Source organism: Rhinopithecus bieti, unplaced genomic scaffold (assembly GCF_001698545.2).
Source record: "Rhinopithecus bieti isolate Rb0 unplaced genomic scaffold, ASM169854v2 scaffold_6907, whole genome shotgun sequence".
Classification (NCBI taxonomy): domain Eukaryota; kingdom Metazoa; phylum Chordata; class Mammalia; order Primates; family Cercopithecidae; genus Rhinopithecus; species Rhinopithecus bieti.
In genome coordinates this window covers 2,795,596-2,823,418 of record NW_016805647.1, presented here as the reverse complement: position 1 = coordinate 2,823,418, position 27,823 = coordinate 2,795,596, and the positions used below count along the sequence as shown (strand labels likewise).

The window sequence follows — 27,823 nt, the reverse complement described above, 5'->3', positions numbered from 1 at the left end:
GTACTGTTCTTGCCTCAGCCCCTGGGGTCATGGAAGCACAGGGAAGGAGCCTCTATCAGTCTAGATCTCTGACTAGGATAAGCATAATTCCCCTGCTGACCCACACTGAATGTATAGTGAGGGAAAGAAATACAGGTCCCTTGCATTCAGCCGGAGTGTCTGGGTTGCTAGTTTCTGCTGCATAACAGTACCCATCCTGACAGTTACGCCCTGACTCACGGCCCGGATCTCCACTTAAGCCCTGCAATCCTCAGCAATGGCCTCACTTGCCACCTGCACAGCCCACTCGGCACCCTGGATGCTCACTTCCTGTCCTCTTCATCTCCAGTGGTGAGCTCTTTCATCGCACCTCAGCCACCCACGCCTGTGGCTGACACAGTCTTCATCCAATGAGTTAAGACAGCTCACAACATTTTCTTGTTTTCATCCAAGTCGTCACTTGACCACTGGCCTTTCTCCTTATCAACCAGGCCTGCTTGTTCCTTTCTCAGCACGTGGGCTCAGTGGCTAGTGACCTCACCTCTTCACTTGCCAGTGACTCACCTCCAGTAACTCATTGTCCTTGTGTCCCATGGCCTGGCTAACCCTGGGCCACCTTCCCCATGCCCACAACCAGTGGCTGAGGACTGCTGGAAAAACCACACCACTGAGCAGACAGAAGGCAGCTGGCACACAATGCTATGCAGGTGCCTTCCCTGTTGCCCTGGTGGCTTCCTCTTGCTCCCCTCAAAGGTCATTCACACCTATTCAGGTGTCTTTGATCTTTTCACCCTGCAGCTTCCTCAGGTGACTTCACTCTATTTCCCACATACAATCCACCTTCCAGAGTGTCCCCAACTTCCTGTCACCAAACAGATAGGCTGACTTAATCTGTACTTCCTCCCTCCCCTTCTTTTGGGCCACAGGGGAAGAGGAGTCTACATCTGGCTTCTTGTCTCCTCACCAGCCCATCACACACTCGGTTTCCTTTCCCTGCACCCCACGCTCCCCCATGACTGCCCCTGCTCTCCCCTGTCTCTAGCCCAGGCCCCTAGAAGGTGTCTGTGTCTGCTACCTCCACTTCCCCACCTTGTCCTCACTCTTCAACCACCACAATCCACTGCCACCATTTATTCATTCAACATTCAGCAGCATCTATGAAGGACCCACTAGGCACCAGGAATTGTACTAGTCCAGCTTTCCCAAAAGCCAGCAACAATTAATCCTCTGATTGCTTTGAACGAACAGAACCTCTTAGGCTCTTAGCACTAAACTTCTGGATGGCGTTTACCCTGAGAATCCCCCTTGATCGTCCATCAGTCAATCTAGCCTCTCCTTCTCATGGCTCCCTTCATCCTCCCGACCCTTAGGACTTTTCCAGGAAAGGTCCCCTGGGTGATGCAGACTCACTCTGGATTAGCACCGTCATTCTCTTCCACCACAGCCGTGATGGCTGCTGTGATTGAGTAACTGATGATGGCCTCCCCTGCTAGAATGTGAGCTCCTCGTGGTGGATCTGTGTCTGTCTTGCTCACTGTTGTATCAATGACTGCCTCTCATTGGCACTCAGCAAATCATTGCTGAATACAAAAGGTGGGGACTCCATATCTTTTCCACCCTTGTAACCCCAGAACCCTGTGCAAAGCCTGCTCAGAAACAAATTGTTGAAGGCTTACTATGTTCCAGGCTCTGTTAGCCACCCTGTATATGCCATCTCAATCCGCACACCAGCCCTTATAGATATGGATCATGCCCCTCCACTTTACAGATTTACAAATAGAGGCACAGAGAGGTTAGGTGAGTTGCCCAAGGTCTCACAGGCAGTAAGTGCTGTGCCTCCCCCACTATCAACACTCAAGAACCAATTCACTATTCATCTTGTAGTGAGGTGAATGGGGGCCCCCCGAAAGTTAAGTTTATGTCCTAATGCCTGGAATCTGTGAATGTGGCCTTGTGGAGGCAGGGATTGGAGTGATGAGTGTATAAACCAGGGAAGGCCAAGCATTGTCTGCAGCCACCAGAAGCTAGGAGGGGCATATAATTGATTTTCCTTCAGAGCCTCCAGGAGGAATCAACTTTGCCAACACCTTGACTTTGACGTTAAGGCTTCCAGAACTGTGAGAGAATAATTTTCTGTTGTTTAAAGCCACCTAGTTTGTGGTGATTTGTCACCGCAGACTAGGGAACAAATACAGGCCCCAAACCAGATGGTGCTATATCTGGCGCATCCTCGAGAGGCCTTTCCAGGGTCTGCAAGAGAGTCCTGGGCTGTGTGACTGCAGCCTAGTCACCTCTGCTCTCTTGGCCTGATTGCTGTGAAGCAAAATGAGCACTTGGGATGCCAAGTGTCCTTCCAACTCTGACATCGTGGAACCCTCTAGAAAAACCATGAGCCAGGCAAGCAGGGCTATGTTGGGATTTTCAAATTTATTCCAACATGCTAATTTTTTTTTAAAAAATATCCTCAGGCTGAACACTCAGCCAGAGCTGTAATAAAGGCAATTATTATACTTGTAAAAACTTCTCATTCACAGTACAGATGTAATTTACAACAAAGGTCACACACATCAATACTGAGCATTTTTCCTTTTGAACGTCAGACTCTGTGCTTTAGACCTGCGTGGATTTTTTTGTTTTTTTGTTTTTTGTTTTTTTCTTTTGCACTGATATATACCATACCAACATTGCAAGATGCAAGTGTGGAAACTGGAGTTTAAATAAAATTACAGGCAAAACTACCCCATCCCAGTGCAGTTGCTGTACATATCTACAGTACAATTTTTGGAATGTATTGCCATTTAAGAACATAGAAACTTTCTACAGACAATTTCACGTACAGAATACATACACCTTTTAGAAAAAAAGGCAAATATTTATCTTACAGAGAGCATTGTATTTTACATTTGCCTGCACATTTCTTTTTTCTGTTTCTTTTCTTTCTTTCTTTTTTTACATACTAGATTTAGTAAAGTGACCGTAAGTGCCGAAGCGGTTTTCTAATGGAAAGCAGACTGGATTCACAACACAGAAGCAGAATTGGTGGAATAGGCTTTCGGGAACTTTCTTTCCCTGGTCACACGGCAGATCGGTCCCCAAGGACAGGTGCTCAGCCAGGACTTTTGCTTTAAGAAGGATTTGTCTGGAGAAAGGACTAGAGAGAAATCCAGCTCAGATGTATTGCTCATTCCTCTTCAGAAGGACTGGGTGGGAATGGAGCAGGAGCTAGAGGAATCTGGAAGCTAATTCTTTTAGGCTTTTTCCAACAGAGGGAAGCAGAGGGACTTCTGGGTCTGGAAGTTGGAGCTTATGGAGGCGACAGTGCAGGCAGCTGGCTGCTGTCAGGCTCCTGGAGGGTCGCAGGGCTTGAGGCCAGAGTGAGAGCCATAGGTGCGGGCAGGAGCAGAGAGGAGTGGGGTTACTATCCAGGATGGCACTGAGATTGCCAAGGGTGAAGGGCGTCGTGGAGCGCAGGCCTGGGGGGCAAGGACTCACCAACTGAAGGCAAGGTTTGGCTCTGAAACCTCGACCAGTTGGTTCCTCCCCTACTGCCCACACCTAAGGACCAGGGCTAGTCTGTACCGAGGAATGGCCACCCTGCGCATTTCAACAGAGCACGCAGCAGGCATCTGTGCCAAGTCAGCCACTGCCTCCTCTGCTGCTTCCCTCAACAGGCACAATAACATCACAGGCAAACAGGAAGCTTGGAAGTGACTGGGAGCAGGGCAGAAGGCCCAGGGGAGGGTGTGCATGGGGCACACGTCTTTCTCCAAATCATGAAGGTATACCTGTGGGCTGGAGGCTCTGTGCGCAGAGGACTGGGACTAGAGTCCGGAGGAGGGGGTTAGAGCTGTGCCCAGTGACATATACCCAGTCTGGTGGCATTGGTTGTGTCCCTCTGGGCACAGCATCAATGTGGAGGCAGCCCTTTGGTGAGATTCTATTTGTGCATTTCCCCCCATCATTTAGAAATAGTCTCCAGTGACTCCTGGCCCCTGTGGCTTCTCTGCCTGAGCCTGACGGGCCCGGTGACTGCTGGGCCTCTGCCCTGCCGGCTGCGCTGTTCATTGCTAGGCTGCCCAGGGAGGAAACCTTGGGTGGGTAGGCTATTTGAGTGCAGGGAGAAAAATGCCCACGAGAGCTGGAAGGCAGGGTGGGGTGGAGTGGTGTGGGGTCCCCCACCAATATCAGGGGCTAGTCCACCAGAGTCCCCAGTCTGCTGCTTTGTAGGTCTGGGGCAGAGAGAGCCTGCCCAGGGAGATTTTTAACCTGGGCTGAAGCAAAGGCCTTTATGCAGCTCCCAGACCTCAGCCCTTGAAGCTTCCAATCCGTGGGCAGTCCCATGGGTTAGGGCTGGAAGGCAAGGGTGGGAAAAGCCCTGGCCTCCTGGGACTCGGAGGAGTCACTTTCTGCCAGGCCACTGTCCAGCAATATGGATGGTGTGGTCCAGGCTGGGCTTGCTGCTGCTTTTGGGAGGATGAGAGCCCTCATCTCTGAGGGAAGCAGTCAGGAGCTGCTGGCTAATCTTGACTCCCCAGAACCCTGGAGCACAGTGGACCCCCAGGGAGGCCCTGCCTTTTGTCTCATTTTTGTTTTAGCTCTGAGTGAGGCAAAGGAGAATGAACGAACAAGGTGGTCTGGCTGCAGGCTGGACTGTGGCTGGTTTGTCTGTCTAGTAGGGACTAAGCCGGGGAAAGGCCACGAATTGGAAAAGGCAAGTACAGCCCCGCACAGGGAACTCACAGAAGGGTCTTAACCCTCCCCACCTAGTGTGTCCTGTACCCAAACAGCTTCAACAGCTCAAGAGCCCTGGGGCAGGCACTTGATTCATACAGCCTGGCTGAGGACTGGGGACTGGCCAGAGAGGTCCCTGCTCTTTATAGGGTGGCATCAAACCCAGCCTTCATGGGCCACGACCATAGTCCCTGTGCTGCCCTCCTTTGTAGAAAGTAAAGAAAACCAGTTCTGGAACAATGGGGAAAAACTCACTTCTCCCAGTTGGGGCAAACACACTAGAGTTCAAGTTCCATAGTTCAATTTGGGATTTAAATTTCTGGTCTTATTATTTTTCTTACAAAGTAGAGTTTTGCCCCAGGAAATGCAGGGCAGCTTCTTGAAGGTAGAGAGGGGGGTAAGGAAGAGGCACTGGCTTGCACTGATTGCTTTGGAGAATTCCAATGACTTAGGACAATTCAAAAATCCTCTAGGTCACGAGAATCTGTGGTGGCTGGGCAAAGTATCAGATACCGTCCTCTCTCTTTTTAAAAAAGAGGTGTAAGACAGCAAACAGGCCCGGGCCATATCCACCAGCCACAGTTCTGGGTATTTCCTTGGGGTAGTGGAGACAGGGGCAGTGTGGGGCAGGGAGAGGGGGAAACAGTCCTGTGGCAAAGTGGTCCCAAAACAGTTCCCTGCAAACCTCTGCTGTGGAGCACTGGAAAAACCCAGCCATGAGTGGAACAGGGTCCCCTGTACCCCAGGGTAAAACAAAACCCAAAACCCAGTCTCAGGAATGACCCCTAAGGCTTGGGCCCTGCCACTTCCGCCTTTGTGGGTAGTTTTAGAACAGAGGAGGCAACAGAAGAGTGAGGCCTTGGTCGGGGGCTTGGGAGCCAGGGACGGACAGTCAGGGCTCCTTCCCCAGCCCAGGGGGCCAGGGTGGGGTGCAGAAGGGAGGTGTTGGGAGTGGGGGTGCGTGGGTGGGATGGCCTGCCCACCTGTGGAGTGCCAGGATGGACCTATGACTCAGACTACCAGAGTATCCAGGGGCCCTTGGGGAGCCAACCCTCCTCCTTCTACCTGCACCTATTATTTTGTGTTGAAATCCTAGGAAAAGCATAATTTTATTTTCTTGCCAAAAAAAAAAAGGAAAAGGTTATTTTTTCTGGGCCTGCCTGCTGGGGCCTGGGTGGGGGTCACCTGCCTCTGTTTGCACCCCTGTGCTTGGGGACACTGACCTTTCTGCTGGCAGAGAGGGGTGGCCACGAGCTGGGCAGGGGGTAAAGTGGCAATAAACAGGAACCTTGATCGCATCTGTACACAGGAGTGCTTCCTTTTACATTTAATTCTATATTGTTTGAAGTTTCCCTTTCCTTTCTCCCTCAGTGCACCCCTTCCCCTCTGCCAGCCTCTGGGGTGGGTGGCTGCAAACCACAGTGGGGAGGGTCAGGAGGCTCCACCATCAGCCTTTCCCCAAAAGCATAAACTATTCACAGCCTCAGACCCCTCACGGGTTGTTGTTTCTTTTTAAATGTATGTATGTGATTTGTTTTGTTTCTTTTTAAGCAACAAAAGGCATAGAAAAAGGCACAGGTAACTGCATACATGGGAAGGTACAACAGACGGGGCCGTGAGAGCTCCTGGACGGAGGGACAGATGGGGCTGAGGGAGTGGGATGATTCAAGGAAAGTGGCTGGAAACGTCTGTTGCTGGATACTGGAAGCCAGATGCTGAAGCAGTTGGAGAGAGGCTAAGTGTTGCGGGGGCCCCTGTCCTCAGGCTGATGTGGAGGTGCCCTGGGCTCCCCACTTCCTGAGGGCTTGGGGGAGTCCTGCCTGGTCCTGGGTTCCCCAGAGAGATTCCTCCTCCGGGCTGGGAAGCAGGCAGAGGCCTCCGCCAGGCAGCCCACGGAGCTGCTGCGGTCCAGCGGCGGGGTGGCAGAGGCCTCGGGGTTGGTCGGTGCACACGGGAACTCCAAGCGGGGGCTCCAGGACTGCGCTGCCCGGCGTCCCTGGGGTGGCCGGGGCAAGGTGTTGGGCGGGGTGCAGGGGCTGTGCGTGGGTGTGGGCTCGGCAGGTGCCTCGGTCCCACGGGGTGTCCAGTCAGGAGGCCTGCCCGGGCCTCCGCCGGTCCTCTCCCTTTCCTTGGGGTAGTCCCTGCCCTCCAACTCTGAGGAGAGTGTGAATTTGGAGACCTTAGCCACGGGCGACACGGAGGCTGATGAGCTCTCAGTGGGACTCCAGCGGCCTCGCTCCTGGGCCTCCCGGGCCCCTGTCAGGTCGCTGCCACCCCCGGAGAAGCCACTGACCCAGGCTGCGGTGGGCCCTGGAAGCAGGGTGGGGTGGGCTCCTGGCCGGGCCTGCACCATCTGGATTCCACCGATGGGAATCAAGGGACATGGGGCACGGGTCAAGTGCTGGGAGTGCAGGGGCAGGTGGCTGAAGATGTTCTCCTCTGTCCGGGCCAGGATGTGGCCATGGAAGTCATGGAGGGCGGAGAATGGTCGGGAGGAGAGAGGATGAGCAGGGCTGGGTGAGCAGGAGGGACTTCGGGACTCGGCCTTCTGCTGGGGTCAGAAAACAAGACAAGGTAAGGTGAAGGTTACGTGCTGGGCACATGGGGAGCTGAGGCCTGGAAGTGGGAAGGGGACTTGCCCAAGATCACAGAGCGAGTCCAGAGTCCCGGCTGAGCTGAACCCAGAACCAAGCTCCTGACTCCCTGCCCATGGATGCTGAGCCTGCTGCCATCTCCAGCTCAACAGTGACCATGAGTATGCTCAGGCCCTATGGTCTCCATGCCTCTGGCCAGCATATCTGTCTTCAGAGGAGGGGATACCTGAGCAACGTGGGGCCCTGTCGTCACCCATGAGCCTGGCCTGTATGTGGGTCTGCTGCCTCTCCTGTTCCTAAATGGTCTTCACCCAGCTTCACCCTTGGACATGAGTTCCCACCTGAGGTTCTTGACCTTCTGCCACCCCCAGGAATTTGAATGTGACCCCAAAATTAAAAATCAAGGATTCCTAGATCAGTGTTCCTCCAGGAGTGACAGGGCTGGGTCATGGCAACATGGGGACAGAGAAGGTGTCGGAAGGTGGTCAGCTGACAATGATGGTGCTGTCAGTTGAGGGGTCATGGCAGCTGAGGGGACAGGGATGGTGACTGTGCTGACGGGGTGGCAGCCGTGGTGTGTTGGTGCAATGGTGACAGTGGTGGTGCTGGCCATGGGGACAGTGCTGATGGTCGACAGGGTGTCTCTGAGGGCACTGATGACAGTGATATTGGAGATGGTGATGGTTTTGGTTAAGTTCTGCCATCTGCTCAAAGAACACAGGCAGATGGGGATGGGTTGGGGGTGGGGAACTGTATGAGTATTTACACCCACATCCAAGGCCACACCCCTTGCAAGTGACATGATATCATTTGGATATTTGTCCCTGCCCAAATCTTGTGTTGAATTGTAATCCCCAGTGTTGGAGGTGGAGCCTGGCGGGAGGTGTTTGGGTCATGGGGACTGATACTGTCCTCCAGATAGTGAGTAAGTTCTCATGAGATCTGGCATTTTGAGTGTGTGGCACCTTCCCCCCAGCTCTCTCTCTTGCTTCCACTCTGCCATGTGAGATGCCTGTTCCCGCTTCGCCTTCTGCCATGAGTAAAAGCTGCTTGAGGCCTCCCCAGAAACTGAGCAGTCTCAGGAATTTGTTTACAGCAATGCAAGAACAAACTAATACGTGGTAGAACCCAGATCCCATGAACTCCAGAGTCCATGCTCTGTGCTTCTGAGGCTAAAATAAAGTTTAATTAGCCAGTTGATTCAGGGCACCCAGCATGGTGCATGGCACAGTAGGTGCCTAATAAATGTTTGCTAAATTATTAATAACTACTGAGCTGGCAGAGCTGTTTAGTTCCAGGTGTGATACCCAGGAGGGTGTGAACTTGCAACCCCCGCACCCACAGGGGAGAAGCGGCCCAGCCCCCAGGGGCAGGAACTCACCCACGGGGAGGCGCAGGTCTCTGGGCTTCTGCTGAGGAGCTTGTGAGGTAGAGGCGCGGGCGGGAAGAGAACCCGCGGGGCCAGCCCCAAGCCTGGGCCATGCTCCCCTGCTGAAGGGCTGCCCGGCCCAGCTAAGGCCCACTTCCCTGGCAGCACTGACCGTGGTGGTGACTCGGCCTGACCCAGAGACCATCTCCTGGTGGGCGAGTATCTGGGGAGGCCTGGGTCGGTAGCACCCTCGAGTTTGGAGAGCACATGTGCTCGAGGGGGCAGTTCTCTTCCCAGGGGGCGGAGGGTGAGAGGAGACAGCTGAAGTCTTGGAGACCCACAAGGGAGAGGGCCCATACCCCTTCCTGGGTCCATGTGCAGGCCAGGCGGGCTCGGGGCTGAGGCCTGTGGTTCTCGGGCCGGGGAGCATCGCTGGGGAGATGAGTCATTTTTGGTTAGTGAGTGTTTGCGGGCTATTGGTGGACGGCTGCCTGCTTCTTTGCTTGGGGACCATGGTCTTCTCGGGGACACAGGCTTGGAGCTCAAGGCTGAGCCTGTGTCTTTCTCCACAGAGCCCAGAGGGGCCGGTCCCAGCCGGGGGAGGCCCGGCGTGCTCTGGTTGGACATGGAGCAGCTGCTGGCTGTCAGGCGCTCAGCTTCTGAGACCAAGCTGCTTCGTGTAGCCTGGGTGCCAGAGGCGGGGGCATCTGGGGGCTGAGGGCCCGGGATGGGTGAGGAGTCTGCCTGCAGTGCATGTGGTGGGCCAGGCGGGGGCGCCTCTGAGGATGGTCTGGACAGCTCCTCCTGGCTCTCCTCCTCATCCTCATCCTCATCTTCGTCCAGGTCTGAGTCTGAGTCCGAGTCCTCCAGGTCTGAAAACTGGTGCTCCTCTACAGCCTCTGAGCCCTCTCGTCCTTCCGAGTCCTGGAACAGGTCGTCACTGGTTCCTGAGGGCAAACACAGAAGACCCAAGGTCACGGTTGGGCCTTGGCCCCGCTGCCCTCATGGCTGCTCCTCTCTGAGCCCCAGTTTCCTTGCCTGCTGACTGGGCAAAATAGCCATGGCAAGGGCACAAGATTGTGGGGATAACCACGAAACGTAACAGATATGGGAGCGCTTTGTAAATAACAACAGTGAACAATAATTCCTTTATGCCTAGAATGTGCAATGTTCAGTTCTGAGAGCTTTAGGTAAATTTATTCATTTAGACCTCAAAGAATCCTGTGAAGCTGGTACTGTTCTCATCTTCATGTTACAGATGAGGAAACTGAGGTAAGAGAGAGTAATTAACTTGCCCATGGAAGACAGTAGTAGGGCTGGGATTGAGCCACAGCAAAGAAGACAGTCTTTGTTTCACTAGCATCTCAGTGCTGGCTTCGCCACGGGCAAGTTACCCCACCTTGCTCTGCTTGGTCTCCCCCTTTGCCGAATGAATGTGATGGTCTCACCTCATCAGGTTTTCTAGGAGGAGTAAAATGAAGACCTGGCACATATCGAGGGCTTAAAAATAATTATAGCTGCCATATTAACACATTCATGATGAAATCTATTATTCCAGGACAGAGCAGTCACACTGGCTGGTCCAGCAGCACAGAGCCATCCGTGGTCAGTGTAAACACACATCTGCCATGGTGACCAGGCTCCCGGTGGCTGTCACAATGGCATCTGGCAGGTGGTGGCCTCTGGCCTCTGTGGGTGGCTTGACTAAGCTGGCCTCAGGCTGCAGAGCAGGTCCCCATCCCAGCCATGCTCTTATCTGAGGAGCCACTGCCCTTTTGAAGTCCAGGCTGCCTCTAGCCTCCGGGCCCTCCCATTGTCTGCCAGCCCCAGCTCCACCCCATAGTTTTTGACCTACATCCGGCTGAACGCCCACTTTTGTCCACTTTGGACATCTGACGGCTGCATGTTGAGAGACTTGGAAGCAATTGTTCACAAGAGTAAACAAACAACAAAACTGTGATACTTGTTTCAGATATTGTTGGACATTTAGGTCACTTGCACTCCTTAAACAGACTACAAGAATAATAACAGAATTATTGAATAGAGTCTAAAAGTGGGGGTTAGGACTCTGAAATACTAGCCTCCTGGTCTGATTCCTCTGGGATGGCCCCAACCAGCCGGGTCACCTCTAACATGTCAGGAGTCTAGTTTGGGCATCTCTAAATGGACAGCAATCCCGATGCTGGGGAGAACTCCGCTAACATCTGGCCTCCTCACTGGCCCATCGCTAGACCATCGGAACCTGTTTCTGGTCTGCAGAATGAGGCTGCTGACAGGTGGGCTGAGCCAGCCAGTCAGCCCCATCACTCACACATGTCAGTACTGCACCCACCACTAACCAGGAGGGCTGGCACAGAAGCTGACTCAGGCCGCTGGGGCAGCCAGGCTTTGGCTCTCCACCATGTCCAGCTGCCCTGAGGCCAGAAAGCCCGGAACTAGCACTTCCAAGTCACTCAATATGCAGCAGTCAGATGTCCAAAGTGGACAAAAGTGGGCATTCAGCCGGATGTAGGTCAAAGCTATGGGGTGGAGCTAGGGCTGGCAGGCAAAGGGAGGGCCCTGAGGCTAGAGGCAGGGTGATGAGATCAGAGGAGGAATGAAGGATTAGGATAAGAGCAGGACTGGGGATGGGGGTGAACTTTGCAGTTATGCCCCAGGCATTTACTTTCCTTGCCTAGGACTTTGGCAGGGGCCTACTTCATCACCCGTTCACCTGGCCCTGCCCCTCATTTACATACAGCAAAATCCAGGCACAGATGACCCTGTGAGAGGTGGTGGCTGAGTCAGAACTAAGGTTTACAGCCCTTGCATTGTTACGCTGACAGTTTAAAAATGATGTGTTGCACTAAGAAGCAGGGAGTGGTCGGGTTTGAAACTCAGCACCACCACTTCCTTGCTGTGTGACGTTGGATACTTTACTTTCTCTGTGTCTGGTTTCCTCATCTGTAAACTGGGTAGCAATAAAAGCACTCTAGGAAGTTGTTGAGAGGACTGTGAGGGTCTGGCACACAGTAAGTACCCAATAAACTTCAGCTCCTGTCATCCCTGTCCCCCCAGTCTCAGCATGCAGGTAGCTGGGGTGGGATTGTCAGCACTTTGCAGACGAAGGTCACAGGGGTAGTGTTAGGAGTGATGTCCAGCAGGGAGGGCTCATAAAGACCCTCTTTACTAATGTGGAAGTTGAGACCCAGTGGGGATAATGGCCCGTCCTGGGCACTCAGTGCATGAATGCTGGAAGCCAAGAGTCCCCTGCCCAGCTCGAGGCTGGCCGGGCCCTCCACATCTGCGTTCCTGCAAGGCACTGGGGAATGCCTCTGTCTGGGCGGCCCCTTCCCAGAGCACTTGCTGGAGCGGCCCCGCCCCTGCTGGGATCCACGCCAGCGCTCCACAAATGAGAGTGCTTGAGCGCGCGGCGGGCGCCGCTGGGAGAGGCCACGCGGTGGCGCTGGCACCCAGCCTGGCCAGCACCGTGGGCAGGGACTGGGCGCCTCGCTCCTTCCAGGCAGTCCTCCCACTCGCCACCTCCCGTTCCACAGACACGAACTCATGCCGCTCCCCCCTGCATGTGTCTCGTCGCGGGAAGTGGAAACTCCATCCTTCAGTCTCTTGGGCGGTAAACCTTGGAGTCCTCCTTGGCTCCTTTTCGTCCTCCCCCCTCCCTTCTGCCCCATATGGGGCCAGCTAAGCCTGTGGGCTCTCCCTCCAGAGCCCACCCAGAATCCCGCCGCTTTTCCACCTCCTGAGCACATCCGGCCTCCCCGCGCCCCCGGCACAGGCCAGAGGACGCCCTGCCTCTCTCCTCCGCTCCAGGGCACCCCCGGTGCCCTTCAGCCTTCAGGCTCCAGGTCTCTCCAAACCGGCTGCCACCGCGCCCAGCGGGCTCCAGCACTAGGGGACCCTGCACCTGTTGCTCCCTCTGTAGGAGAGCTCCTCCCTGACCCCACGTGGCTCCTGACTCCGGTTCCTTCCGGTGGGGGTTCTCTGCTCACACCCCTCTGTCTAGCACAGCGGCCCTCCCCACGCGCCCCAGCCCTCACTTGGCTCTTCTGCTTTCTCTTTGGCTTCACAGGGAAAGCCCTTGCTCTACTCCACCTTCGTTCCTTGCCCAGCTCCCCTGCCATGCCGACTGCCTGAGGACAGGAGCTGTTTTATTTACTGCGGAACCTCCAGCACCCCGAATAGAGCCAGGCACAGAGATTGTGCCCAGTAATTACTTCTGGAATGAATGCATGGATTTCTTCTTCAGAAAAGTGGCTCTGAGCATCCCCCTTCGCTCCACTGGGAAAATGAGGCTGGGGCGGGGCAGGGACCTCAGGGGAGGGCTCTGGCTTAGGCTCAGGCTCCCCTGGTTCAGCCCACCAGGCAGTGGAGTGGCATGCAGCCAGGGTTTTTGTGTGACCTTGGGCTATTTTTACCTGTCTGAGCTTTGACTTCCCTGACTTAACATGCGTGACGCAAGTTTCTGCCACCTGTTTTGAGGACTCAATGAGACAACATGTGTATATGGCCCAGTGTATCCTTGTCAAGCACAGTGAACCCACATTCTAGCTTTGGGGTGAACAGCCCCAAGTTCACTGTGTTCTACTCTATAAAAATGACTTATTCCACCTAAAAGGAAATATGACTTAACTCTTTTTTGTAAGACTACAGATACTCCCCAAATTGGAAAAACAAAAATGGAACAAGACACACAGTGCGTGCATACACACTCCCCTCTGTCACACTCTAAGTCCTGGGGCTGATTTCAGGGAATCAGTATGTTTCCTGCTTTGCTTGGTGCTGGAGAAATGGCTCCAGCCTCCTCCTGTTGAAGGGACTGGCGTCCACCACCAAAGCCCTTCTGGCCACCTGTCTGACTGCTAAGGCCTAACAGTGCCCAGCCAGACCCACTGGCTTCGAATCCTTTGCCCTGTCTTCTCAGAGACTGACTCTAAGATGCCTCCTGGGGATTGACCACCATGGCTGGGGTGTGTACGGGGATGGGGCTGGGAGGTGACAAGCAGCTGTCAGGTCTGCTTTGGGCTTTTGTGAAACTCTCCTAGCTCCAAAAGGCCCATGTGTCAGGCCCATGCCGGAGTGTGTAGGCAGGAGTGTGGGTGTGGAGCTTTGGAGAGTATGTGTCCCACAGTGTCACTGTGAGAGGTTGCTGGGATAATTCAGGGCATGCATTTAGAACCTGCCCGACACATAGTGGGCACTCAACGTTGACTGTAAGTTCTCTTGTGTGCATTTATTCAGTAAACATTCACTGAGCACCCATGGGTGCCAGGCGCTCCACCTGCATGATAGATGGTAATGCATGATAGCTAGGGCTGCACAGCATATCCTATCAGCATGTGGGAAGGCGGCTCAATCATTCAGGGAATTTAACCTTTGTCTCTGAGAGTTGGGAGAACTGAAGGTGAAGGCATGGGAGGGAGAGGGGATGAGGAGGAATGGAGCAAAGCAGACAGAAAGGAAGCAGGGAAGGCAAGGAGTTAAGGTGGAGGAGGACGGGGAAAGCGGACAAGGGGAAAGGGGACGGAGGAGGTTGGCAATTGTTACCTTCTTCGGCTTCCAGCTCCTCCAGCACCCCTGTCTCTTGGCACTTTTTGCTGTGGGCCTTCGACTTCATGTGCTTAGTCAGATTCCCTAGAAAGAAATGAGAATACTTAGGCTCTGCTGTGGGGCAGGCGGCCAGGGTGGGCCCAGGATTCATGGAGGTAGCACCTGGCCGGCAGGCCATGGTTTCCAGGTCAGTCAAGGCCCTGCCAGCTGCAGGGGCTGGGCAGGAGCTGGGGCATCCCTCTGCCCTGGTGCTCAGGCCAAGATGTGTAGCCACAGCTGCTGTTAGGGCAGTGCACAGACAGGAGCTAGGTAGGGGGGTGGGGGGAGGGGCGGGGGCTGCGAGGGGACAGAGAGTATAATGAGGAAGTGAGATGCTGGTTAGAAAACAAACAAAAAAAGAAAATAAAAGACAACTCAAGTGCAATAGGTTTCTTTTTTTTTTTTTTTGCTTCTGATTTAAGTCTGGCCCTAGTAGCTGGTGACGCTCATCAGGCAGCACTATTGGCCATCTCAAGTATGGGATGACGTGGGAGGCTCCCATTGACCGGCGTGATGGGTGAGGACTAAGCATGCCCTTCTGGCTGAGGACACTTCTAGGGCAGCCCACAGGGCAGAATTCTAGTGTACGTAGAGAAACCAGGGCAAATTCAATATTACGCATGGCGAGAGGGCAGAAGGTGAGAGTAGGGAAGTCTACTGGCCAGGGATTCAGGAGCCACAAGGCTGGGGGCCCAAGCTTGATTTTCATAGAGAAGTCCCATTTCTGGGCCTTCAGATTCCCCAGGCCAATCTACAGTGCAGACACAGGACCAGGGTGGTCAGGGAAGGCCCCGGCAAGGCCTCTGTCCTGCTCCATGCCTACAAAGCCCTCAGAGGGGAGGCTGACTTTGCCCCAAGTTGTAGGTCCAGCCCACAAGCTGCAGAGCAGAGACAGCAGCTCTGTGGAATCAGGGAACAGTAACAACAGCTTCAGTTCCCCAGCAGGTGCACAACATTTCACAGGCCACACAGCTGGGTGGACAGAAGGGTTCTAGGAAGGACAGGCAGAGCATCCCAGCCTGCCCCAGAAGAACACAGGCCAGATGCCTCAGGATATTGCTTTGGGCCCAGCAGCTACTCCCAAACTATGACGTGCTCACTGTTGCCCCGGGGATGGCTGTATTTCCATATGGTCATTAACATCATAAGTCATAAGTGCCCTGAATCAGGTACTCTGTCCCATTAGTCTAATTAATTGGTAAGTTTGAATGGATGGATGGAGGAGAGAAGAATGGAAAGAGGTAAGCCTCCTGGAGTGGAAGAGTAGAGTGATTGGTGGGTGGATAGATAAAGTGGATAAAGGAAATACAAAAGAATGAAGAACAGGAAGAGGATAGACAGAGGGATGGAACTCTAGATGAGCATATAAGGAGATGAATAGGCAGACAGAGGATAGGTGAGTAGATGAAAATAAATGGAAGGATAGATGGAGAATGGGTCAATAAACAGGTGGGATGATGGAGAGCTGGATGGGAGGACGGAGACATGGATGAATGGAAGAATGGCTGGTTGGATGGATGAATGGACACATGCACTTTTACATGCATAGGAGTACAGATAGGAGTATGAAAGAATGGGAAGTTGGATGGGTGGGAGGACAAATGGGAGAATGGTAGGAACAGATAGGATGAGAAGATAAATGAACAGGAAAACTATTAGATGAGATGGATGGTTAGGTGACCAGGGAGAGGGCCCACAGATGAACCAAAGGGTGCTTCTTAATCATTCCTAGAATTAGAAGAAATCTTTAGGGTTTTGCTAAGAGGTTAATGGGGGAACCTTAAGCTGGGATTCCCAGAGGTGTTCAAGTCAAGGGCACCAGGGATGGGAGGGGAGCTGCTTCCTTTCCTCTTTCTTCACCTTGGTCCTGGTTCATGATTCTATCCTTCATGATTTGGGTTTTCCTCCTATAACTGGAAATAAACCTACATGTTCTACTCCTGGCAATAGTGGGAGCAAAGCCATAATTCCAGAGTCATCTTGTAGCCAGAGGGTCCTCAGAGGTCCCTGTCCAACCTAGCGGACTTCTGCCCTCACTGTCATGAGAAGGCAAAGCCAGAGTAGGACAGTCAAGAGGTGGGAAAAGGCAGCTGGGGTCTTCCATGGATCAGAGATACCCACTGTCCTAAGGTCCTGGATCCATGCCCACCCTACCCTGACTACCCCAGACCACAGAGCACAGCAGACACTGCTCATTCTGGCTATTACCTCATTTGTTGCACCTGTTCTGCCTGGAAGGTTTAGGTCTCTAATGAACCAAGCTAGATGCTGGGCACACAATGGGTATACAATAGCCACGTATGGGAAATGCCCTTCTCATTGCAGGAGGAAAATGTTGGAAGGAACTTCAAAGTCCATGTAATTCAACCCCCACCAGGCTGAGATTCTCCCTGCTTCTGATCTAACTCTGGGCCCAGGTGCTGATGGCACCATTAGACAAGATCACTGGCTGTCTCGGACGCTGGCAGGGCTGCTTGAGCCAACACAGCGAATCAGGTGGCCCACAGCCACAGTGCTGTTGGTGCTGAGTTCCATTTAGACTCAGGTCTCAAGACTCTGGGGGCCTTTCCCACTCCATGTGGAGGCAGAGTGGAACCTAGATGGAACCTGGCAGCCTTGGGTTTGACTGTGGGCTCTGCAGCTTGCTAGCTGTGGTCTCTTGGGCAAGTTCCTTAACCTTCTGAGCCCCGGTTTCTGCAACTGTGAAGTAATACCTACCTCATGGGGATGTGGGAGGACTTGATGAGGTGACACATGTAGAATGGCAGCAGAGTGTGCCTGGCAGAGAGCAGACCCCTGTTCCCATGCCAGTCACTCTATTGAGCAGCTGGGGGCTCTGCCACGCACCATGCTGGGTGTGGAGGAAGAGATGCTAAGATGATGCTTATGGTGAAATGGTTTTACCTTTCTCAGGAGAAGGCACCAGGGAGCCCCCCAAAGGGCTGTCTCTCCTCTGCCCCCCAACCCCGGGGGTGCAGGGAGGAGTCAGGATCGGAGGTGACTTTGCGGGTCCAGGAGTGGACACTGGTTGGGCAGCCCTGAGTGCTGTCTGGGTCCCTCTGTGACTTCCCTCTCCAGGTCCGTCTCCTCCTCTGTGAAAGGGGAAGGTGGGGCACATGGCTGCAGGTGCAGCCTGAACACCACTTCCCTGTTGAGGGCCAGGGCCTCGGCTTGTCAGGCAGAGCCATAGTTTCTCAGTCATCCCAGACCCCACCAAAGCCTGACAGGCCTGGAATGAAGAGCAAAGGCAAGTGAGAGGGAAGGCGATGGGTGGGGGAGAGGCAGAACCTCCGATAAAAGGGCATCCACCACCAACCCTGCCTGCCTCATTCGGCTTTGACCAACCGCACTGTCCCTGCCCCTGCCGGCCTGGCAGACCTGAGGCCATCTCTGTCCCCCGAGGCGATCGGTGCAAGGGCCTGGACATGGCACAGCCATCCGCCGGCCTCTGGGAACCATCTGAGAAGAGGAAATGGGACCCCCCAGCCGCCACAGGGCCACCCACAGGCCTCCCCAGCCCCACCTACTGACGCGTTCCTTAGCCAGTTTCCAGAGGCCTGAGCTGCTGCCACGACGTCTGACACAAGAGACGAGACACACACGGCAGACAGAGACAGACAGGCAGGCAGGAGGGGCTCCCCAGGCCTTGGGGTAGCTGGGTGGTAGGGCCGGGAAGGCCGCCTGGAGCAGGCCTGGAGGTGGCCCGATAGGGAGGCGCACAGCCCCAGAGAGAAGAGGCCTGTGTTGTCTGAGCTGATGGCTTATGGGACCCAGCACTCCACAAAGACACCTGGCCCCAGAAACAGACAGGAGCTCCAGCGTCCTGCTCTCCCTTCACCCCCATACTGCAGAGAGAGCTAACAGGGAGCCTTTCCTGCTTTGATTGCCACCATCCCAACTGGCCTTCCCTCTGTTAGTCAAACAGTTTCAGATTCCACCATTTCCCATCTGCTCCCTGCGTTGGTTCTGGAAGGTTCTAGTCTTCTAGAAGCCCCTGTGAACAGTTGAGAAAGAGCTCAGGGCACTGCCTGATCACTGGTTGAGAGCACGGCCTCATGGGCCTGGCCTTCGGGACAGCAGGGGCAGCCTTCCCTCGGGGGGATGCTCTATACCCCTGGAAATGTGGAGGGCCTACCGCCCCTCTGTTCAGATTATGCACTCTGGACCCTCCAAGGCCCTCCAGGGCCCCGGCTCTGTGCTGGCTCACAGAGACCCAGGAAGGGACTGCAGACAGGCTCAGTGTGGCTTCCAATGAAGGCATCTCCTAGAAAGTAGGGGCTCTTGCTAGGGACCCAAGGCAAAGGGAATCGAGTGGGCCCCCTGCAGGAAACTGCTTGGGCTGGAAACTTCCAGTCTCACGCGGCAGAGTGATGGTTTCCTGAGGCGATGGGCAGCCCCGGCTGCGTGTGGAGCACAGGTGTGCTCTGCATGGCCCTGGGCTGGGAGCTCTCAGGGCTCCTCAGGCTGAGGACAGTGTGGTCCCCTGGACACAGGCCATTCCAAGTGCAGCTTTTTGCCACCCACCCCAGGGAAGGCAGAAAACTAACTGCTCAGAGAAAGGAAGACGATGGGGTGATGCCCTGGAGCTCGGGTCCTGTGTTCTAGTTGCAGCTCCAGCATTAACAGCTATTCTGCTTTCTGGGATCACTTTCTTCACCTTCAAGGGGACTTGGGTGAGAAGTTTTCTGCTTTTAGAGTTGAAGACCGTCCATTGAATTGTCAGTCAGTTATCTCCATCTTACTCTTCCATAAAATCTCAACTGGCTGCAGAAGGCCAGAGGAAGTGCGGTTGGAGGACGTGTCAGGGACAGCCCATGTCCAGGGCGACGCATGCTGGGCAGGGCTCCAGGGATGGAAGACACTTTCGAAGCATCCATGGGGTGGGTGCGGAGTCCTGGGCCTATCTGCCCTCTCTGGGCAACCTTTGGGACATTGTTTATGAGACGCTAAGAGAGAAGAGGATCAGGGAAAGGCAGTGGGAGGGCAGGCACCTCTGTTTAAACCAAAACCTTGGCAGGAAAATTCGAGCTCAACTTGCAGATGATGGCGAGGGGACAGAGCAGGGCATGGGGTTCAGTTAATGGTGTCAGGAGACCAGAAATGGGAACACAGTCAGAGAAGAGGCCACTGTCCCAGGGGATGTAATAAACTGGTGCTTGACCTGTTTTAGAGAGAATGGAAGGGGCCAGGTAGCAAGAGCACGGAGGAAGTGAAGAGGGGTAGGGACCCTGCTGGGTCCCCTCCAGAACAACGGCCCAGCCTCGCTCGCCGGGAGCAACTTTGCCAACAGAAGAAAGGTCAACAGGTGGCACAACTGAAGGATGCCCTTGAGTTTCACCCCCTGAGAAACCGCGGGGCTCCCAGAAGCCCCCAACTTGCTCAAAGGAGAAGACAGGACCCTGATGTCCAAACCCTGACCCAGGAATCTATAAAGCTCAAGAGGCTGAAGACACCAGGGTGCCGAGAGCCCTGGGTCTCCCTCCAAGGCACTTCAGTCTGCAATGACCAAGCTGCCAGGACCTTCCCTGCCTATCCTGCAGGAGGAGAGTGTGATCCAAGAATCCCATGGACTCAGCTCCTTCGTCCACACCAGGGGCCTGGCCTGGGTGGCCATGGCAGGCCAGGCCATGCCCATCACCCATCGCAGCTCTCTGGGATGCACGCCTTTCACAGCAGGCCCCTCCTTTCACCAGTGACTACCAGAGCCTATCCTGACCCTGATGTGGGGTGTGGCCGGGGCAGGGGTGACAGGGCTGCCAGTCTGGGAGTCGGGGGCCGGCCCTGTGCTGAGACGTGCAGAGAAGCTGGGTGGAGCAGGGACAGGGTGGGAGTGGAGAGGTGGGTGGAGGTCGGTGCACTCTGGCATGAGAAGTGAGCATGCGAGTGTGTTAAGCAGCTGGGAGTGGAATGGATTTCCAAATGCAAGAGTGGCAGTGACGAGCATGGATGCTGGAGTGCCTCAGATCAGTGGATAAACGGCTCAGGAGACATGCAGAAGGGAGGGGAGATGAGAGAAGATGCAAAACCAGGAACGGTGAGCAAGAGTGCTGCACCAGGCTGGGCAGGCCAGGGCCAGGCAGCCACAGGTGTAGGGGCTGTGTGCATGTTCCAGGAGGATGGCTGGGGGCAGCCATGGGGAGCCACAGGCCAGTCTGGAGCCAGCTGCCCTGCCACTGGGCACCAAGCTGGGTGGGAATCCAGGAAATGGAGCTGCTCCAGGCCCCCTGCAAAGAGGTCTGGGCACCTAAACTCTGTGCTGGGACTCCCAGAGGGGAGCTTCCTGCAGCGGGCAGGGGCAGTGCCCCAGCTGACTCTCTCTTACCTTTGGTTTTAAAAGCAAAGTGACAGTGCTTGCACACATAGGGCCGGACGTCAGTGTGGGTGCGGATGTGTTTCTTCAGCATGCTGGGCTTCTTGCAGCGAATTCCACACTCCTCACAAACATATTTCCCTCGGCCGCGGCCTCGCACATATACATACTCTTCGTTTGATTTGTACCTATGAGCAACAGGCGTCATAGTAAAGGGAAAAAAAAGGAGAAGAGGCAGATTCCCACCTCAGAAGATGCACGCGCTTCCTAGCTTCATCCAGCCCGTTACAGACGCAAGGAATGGAGGTCACGGAACCAGAGAGGACCATGGGAGTGGGAGGAACTGAGTTACCCTGGGGATCCACCATGGACCCCCTGCGCCCCTCCCCCTCAGACGGGGGGAGCTGCACTATTCTTCCTCCCCCAGAGGCAGCAGACACTGGTGCATCCCACCGAGAGGATGTGGAGCTGCAGGGTGCCAGACAGCCTCCTTGGCAGAGCCAGCCCAGCTACAGCTTCACCCACAAAGAACAGCCACCGCAGGCCACCTGAGTCCTAGAGAGGGAATGATGATGATAAAACAACAGCAGCAGCTCGGGCAGCCGCCATTCACCAAAGGCTCACTCTGCCAGGCACTTTACCCAAATCAAAGCACAACCACCTCACCATGGAAAGCCCGTGAGACCCCGAGGCTTAGAGACAGTGAGAGACTCGTCCAAGATCCCATAGTCAGAAGGTGCCAGAACCAGGCTCTGAAAGTGCCTTCCCCAAAGCCTGTCCAATCTGCCAGGAAGCTGCCCTGATGTTCATGGGAGGAGAAGGAACAGGGACCACCATTGCTTCCCTGGCTTCAGAGTTTGGAATGAGGAGTCCTGAGCTCTCTCCCTCACCTGCACCTCAGTCTTCACGCTCTGCAGGCTGCAGGGTCCCAGCCACCTGCCACATCGCTTGGGGTTCTATCTGGAAGTGCCACCAGCTTTCAGGAGCTGCCCCTGAAGCATGAATCAGAATGCTCTTATTTCCACTTAGAAGGAAACCCACGAGTCCCACATGCGCAACAGGATCACGATGAAGCCGTCTTGTTCTAATGCTATACATGTGCAAGTCTCAGATGCGGTGGGGAGGGTGGCAGGGGATGCGCCAGGAGAGGGGACCCTGGCATACTTCCAGGAGGAGCCTTCTGACTCGTGAAGCCTGAGAGGCCACTGGCAAGGCACATGGAGGAGGCGTGGCCTCTCAGCCTGTGGAGCGTGCCTTCCAATGCCAGCCAGAGCTGCCCGTGCCCTACTCACTCTGCACCACCTGCCCCAACCAGGTCCAGCACAGAGGGGCAGGAGGTGGCTGGGAGGAGGTGAGCCAGGGACAGCAGTAGGGGCTCCACCCTGCTCCAATGGGGCCGTCAGCTTACAGCTGAAAGGACGTTGGAAGGAAGGGCTTGGAAGAGGGGACTTAAGGGAGAGAGCCTGCTGGCAGCAACGTAACAACCACCACCACACCCCTGCCCTCACACTCGTCCTCACACATGCTCACACCCCACACTCACCCTCACACTCACCCTCACCCTCACATTCATACATGCTAACACCCCCACACTCACACGCTCACCCTCCCATGCTCACCCTCCACACACATGCTCACACCCCACACCCCCTCACAACCCCCACACTCACACCCCACACTCACATACTCCACACCCCATCCTCACACTTACACTGACACCCCTGCCCTCACTCACTCGACTCTCCTCCCCACACCCCTACCCTCCACACACCCCACCCTCACACATGCTCACGTCCCCACCTTCATACACATACATACACTCACTTCACTCACCCCACACCCCCCACACCCTCACACCCCTACACACTCCCACAACCAGACATTTGCGCCTCTGCTTGAATACTCACATACCCCATATTCACACATACACACACCACCACCCTCACCCATCCACACATTCACAACCCCAGACTCACTTCCACATCCCCACACACTCACACACCCACACCCCACAATCACACCCCCCACATTCACAGTCACCTCCACAGTCACACATCCTCACACTCCCACTCACACCCATGCATACTCCCACAATCACACCCACACACCCACACCCCCACACTCCCACACACACACGGACATGCACCACACCCCTCCACCCTCACACAGTAACACACGCTCACACCCATGAACACACACCACACACTTAAACTCACTTGCACACTCAGACCTCCACGCTCATGCTCACACACTCTCCTGGCACACTCACCCTCACCTCACACATGGACTGCTGTTCACTAGTACAGATGAGCTCTGTTTTTTTTTTTTTTTTTTTTAATCACTTCAGATTTGGCCAACTGATGCCGTCAAGGAGTCTGCAACTGCCCCTTCTCCACCATGGCTGCCCTGACCAGCCAGTTTTGCTGGCCCCAGTGGGGGCCACCTTTCTGCGGGATCCAGGACACGTGCCACCTTGCGTCCGAGAGGAGGAACTGAAGGCCGTGGCAGCGGTGCGCAGAAATGACTCGTTTCTCTTAGGAAGGGCACTCTGTGGCCAAGCACGAGGCACCTGCCTCCAAGTGACAGCGGCTCATCCTCACGTAGCAGATCTCCAGGACAAAACCAGTTGCTCACACCTGGATCTTAATTCCCATGTCCTTCCATGCCCCTGGGACCTGGTGGCTGGGGAAGATGGCTGAGATGCGACCCCCTTTCCCAGCTAGGAGAAGACAGAGTGAGGACGGCTTGGTCTCCCCTTTGCACTGGAGGTCCCGCCACCTCATGGACACTAGCCTCCACCTGGCCCTGCTCATCGGGTCCATGGCACTTGCTCCCCTCCTGCCAACACCCACAATGGTGTCCTTCAGCCTAGCCTTCACCCTGCTGATCCCCACACAGCACAGCCACTCTGATGTCTACCGTGCCTGTGTGCCAGCCAACCTAGAAGCAGGTGCCAGGGTCCGTCTGCCCCAGCTGCTCTCAGACCCCTTCATTTCCTCCTCCACATCAAGCTTAAATGGTACATGGTCTTTCCAAATGTAGACAGAGAGAGAGTGATAGGAAGGGAAACAGGGAGAGAGAGGACTCTGAACCTTCAAGGGTGGTGCCTTGACTTGGGGTGGGGTATACACAACCACGTGCAGCACCTTGTCACATCAGGGAGGGAGTGCAGCCTGCTGCGGATCATGAGAGAGGAGCCTGGGTTGGGTGAGGCCAGGGATGATAGGAGAGATGGAGGACAGGAGAGATGGAGGACGGGAGAGAAGGGAGGACAGGAGAGAAGGGAGGTCAGGAGAGATGGAGGACAGGAGAAATGGAGGATAGGGGAGATGGAGGACAGGAGAGAAGGGAGGTCAGGAGAGATGGAGGACAGGAGAAATGGAGGATAGGGGAGATGGAGGACAGGAAAGATGGAGAACAGGAGAGAAGGGAGGACAGGAGAGAATAGAGGACAGGGGAGATGGAGGACAGGAGAGATAGAGGATAGGAGAGAAGGGAGGACAGGAGAGAAAGGAGGACAGGAGAGATGGAGGACAGGAGAAATGGAGGACAGGGGAGATGGAGGACAGGAGAGATGGAGGACAGGAGAGAATAGAGGACAGGAGAGAAGGGAGGACAGGAGAGATGGAGGACAGGAGAGATGAAGGACAGGGGAGATGGAGGACAGGGGAGAAGGGAGGACAGGAGAGAATGGAGGACAGGACAGAAGGGAGGACAGGAGAGATGGAGGACAGGAGAGATGAAGGACAGGGGAGATGGAGGACAGGGGAGATGGAGGACAGGAGAGATGGAGGACAGGGGAGATGGAGGACAGGGGAGATGGAGGACAGGAGAGAAGGGAGGACAGGAGAGAATGGAGGACAGGGGAGATGGAGGACAGGAGAGATAGAGGATAGGAGAGAAGGGAGGACAGGAGAGAAAGGAGGACAGGAGAGATGGAGGACAGGAGAAATGGAGGACAGGGGAGATGGAGGACAGGAGAGATGGAGGACAGGAGAGAATAGAGGACAGGAGAGATGGAGGACAGGAGAGATGGAGGACAGGGGAGATGGAGGACAGGGGAGAATGGAGGACAGGGGAGAAGGGAGGACAGGGGAGATGGAGGACAGGGGAGATGGAGGACAGGAGAGATGGAGGACAGGGGAGATGGAGGACAGGGGAGATGGAGGACAGGAGAGATGGAGGACAGGAGGGAAGGGAAGACAGGAGACGAGGACAGGAGATGGAAGACAGGAGAGATGGAGGACAGGGGAGATGGAGGACATGAGAGAAGGGAGGACTTTGGTAGGCACCCCTGGAGCAATGTCAAGAGTGTTGAGAGCCTGCAGTATTTGGTTGCAGAGAGGAGATGAGCCTGGAGGAAAGGCAGGCTGGATCACCATTGGCCTTGAACACCACGCTAAGTTTGGGCTTGATAAAAGCCTTAAAGAGAAATATAAAGTCTCCAAGAGAGGATAGTCCCTGGCCATGGGAATGACCTGGAAAAGGAGAGAATGAATCCAGGCCCAGGCTCGTGTTCCAGAACAGGGATTTGAGATGCCTTCCGGGCATAGGCTCCACAGGCCTCGGTGGCCATTTCGATGGGGCAGGGGTCAGAATGAAGGAGAAACCAAATTCCAGAAGTTTCAACTTGGCTCAGTGGCACCACCCTCGAGCTTGGGGGGAAGTGATGAAGGATCCTAGTCCTTAAGCACTGAGTATGAGATGTCCACGAGGAAGACATGAAGAAACGTCCTTGTGTCAGAGTTAGAAATCAGTGGGACTCAGAAGGGGATGTGTAGATTTGTGAGGAGGATGACCCCACAAGACAGAAGGGGGTGGTGCTGAGGGCAGAGGCCTGGGTGGCACTCAGATGCAAGGGTGGGCAGAACAAATGGCACCCCAAACCCTGCCCTCAAAAAGAGAAAGATCAGAGATGCAGGAAACTGGGAGAGAACTGTGGCTTAGCCAAGAGGATAGGGTTTAGAGGAGGAGGGGCCCGTGGCTGGACATCCCAGAGAGCTTGAGGAGGACGGTTGCTGAAGACCCAAGACTTGAAAGAGGGCAGTCCTGGTTCAATGACCTGGAACCTGTGGCTCCTCTGCTTCTTGAAGGCCAGGACCGAGTCTTGCCCAGCTTTGAGGTTCCCAAAGGGTCCAGCCCAGGGACAGGCCTATGGCAGCTGTCCATCAGTGTGGACCTCCCCAAGCCTGAGGCGGACCTGCTGGGCTCCAGGTCCAGCTCCTCCTGTGGTGCCAGGGCCCACCTCATCCACCGTCCTCTCCCATAGCTTCCCAGCAACGTCACCGCCTCCCTCTCCTAGCCCCTTCCACCACCACAGACACAAACCCAGCTCTCTTCCCATCACAAATCTACCAGCCCCAAACCTCCGTGGGCCCAACCCGGGCCAGCTCTGCTGCCCCTCTTTCCTGCACAGCCCGGATTTGGAGAGGGCTGTCCACACCTCCTCCCCACTCTATGCTTTTGAGCCACTGCGGCCCAGCTCTGATGACCAACTGGTCTTGCCAAGGTCACAGCTTGTTCCACTGCAAGTTTGATTGCCTTATCTTGTCTGCCCTCTCGCTGACCTTCTGGAGGCACCTGCTTGGCTCCAGTGACCCCATTCCCTACTGCTTGTGTCTCCTTTGCAAGCTCCTTTTTTGCCCACCCTTTCCCAAGCCAACATGGCCCCCGCCAGCCTCCAACCTGGACTCTTCTCACCACACACCTTCCCTAGGTGACCCTCCACCTGGGTGCTGATGGCCCCCAGCCACTACTCTCTCGAGTTCTGATGCCTTTGCTGTACATCTAACTCCCCCTTAGTATCACCTCTGGTGGTTTTCAGGCACCTCATACCTTGTATGCCCAGAACTGGTCTTCCAAGTCCCTCCACCTGTAGTGTCTGCTCCTGGATTCCCGTCTCTTTCAGTAAGCAGCACCTGCACCCATGTGGCTGGCCAGGCCCACAGCTGGGCTTCATCCTTGATGGCTCCATTTCCTTCATGCTCCGTAATCAATCCACCACAACCATCAGTGCTACATGCAATGCATGCTCCAAGGGTGCCACCTCTCTGTCCCCACCAGCCCTGGCCACCACCCTCTCTCCTATACCACTGCCTCCTTTCTTCACAAAACAGCCAGTAGGAGCTGTCCCCAAATCTGTCGAGGCTTGCCACTCCTCCCAGCCTAGAGGTCCCACTTCGTGCTTCTCCCACTACCATCAGAGCAAAGCCCCGCTCCTTTCCTTGGCAGGGAAGGCCCAGGGCACCATCTGCCCTTGCCACCTCCCCAGCTCATCTCCCACCAGTTCCCACTGATCCCCCCATTTCCTGCTGCACTCCTCTTCCAGCCATGCCAAAGGTCACCTGGGGCCTCATGTCCCTGCCCCAGCACCATCCCCTCTCCTGTATGACCAGCTCCTCCACTCTACCAGAACTTTGAACCAAGGTCCTGTCCTTTGGAGGCCCGTCCCACACGCCTTCTCTGGGCCTTCTCACCCGCTCCTGCTTCAGGGCACTTGTCAGGCTGTGTGTACTGCAATGGCCTTTTCACAAGCATAGCCCCCATCATCCCTGCATGGGTGAGGACCACATCTACCTCATTTGTCAGGGCATCCCCAGCAGGTGCCCAATAAATATTCATTAGCTGCACATCAGAGAGACCAGTGAGGCCTTCTTTCCTGGGGCCTGCAATCCTCAGATTCTAGCCTTGACTTTCCCACTCCAGGAGCTCCTGGGCACAAGTTTAATTCGATTCTGGGCTCCCGAAGGAGGCGGGACACAGGCAGTGCCTCAGAACCTTGATGGACAGATAACGCTGCCCGCTTTCTGAGAGGAGTGACTCTGCTCAGCTGGGGAGAGGTGGGCAGGACGCTTGGGTCTCGGTTCTGCTCTTGTTGGAACTCGCCGGGTGACCTTGGGCAAATCACTTTCTTTCCCTCGGAAATAGTCCTCACACCTGAGACACGACAGAGCACTGTCACATGCCTGGCATCGCTCGATCCTCCCATCAACCCTTTTACCATTGTCTCCATTGTATAGAAAAGGGAACCAAGGCCCAATGGGTTCATTGACATGGGCAAGACCACCCAACCAGCAATTTTACCATGCAGCACCCTGCTCCCGCAAATCAACACTTTCAGATGATGCTGACCAAGGTTTTGTTAGCATCTTCCCTCTCCCAAGGACCTGTTACACTGCAGACAAATAAGAATGGCATCACTCCCTGCCCAGCCCTTCCAGCCAGCGCTGGAGTTGAGCCCCTGGGTGTTGACAG

General features: G+C 55.1%; 1 protein-coding gene across 4 annotated transcripts in view; it reads right to left on the bottom strand.

Annotated features, from left to right (window-relative positions):
* Window positions 1-2,387: 2,387 nt before the first annotated feature.
* The window catches only part of HIVEP3 (HIVEP zinc finger 3), a 421,205-nt gene continuing 395,769 nt past the window's right edge, over window positions 2,388-27,823 (bottom strand). For 3 of the 4 annotated variants that reach the window (XM_017873237.1, XM_017873236.1, XM_017873238.1), the window contains 4 exons: window positions 20,582-20,757; window positions 14,218-14,304; window positions 8,686-9,620; window positions 2,388-7,261 (listed from right to left, as the gene is read on the bottom strand). In XM_017873237.1, the coding sequence (XP_017728726.1) occupies window positions 6,446-7,261; window positions 8,686-9,620; window positions 14,218-14,304; window positions 20,582-20,757 (2,014 nt within the window). In that variant the 3' untranslated portion in view covers window positions 2,388-6,445. The remainder of the gene's footprint in view (window positions 7,262-8,685; window positions 9,621-14,217; window positions 14,305-20,581; window positions 20,758-27,823) is intronic. The other variant, XM_017873239.1, reaches the window with a different exon arrangement.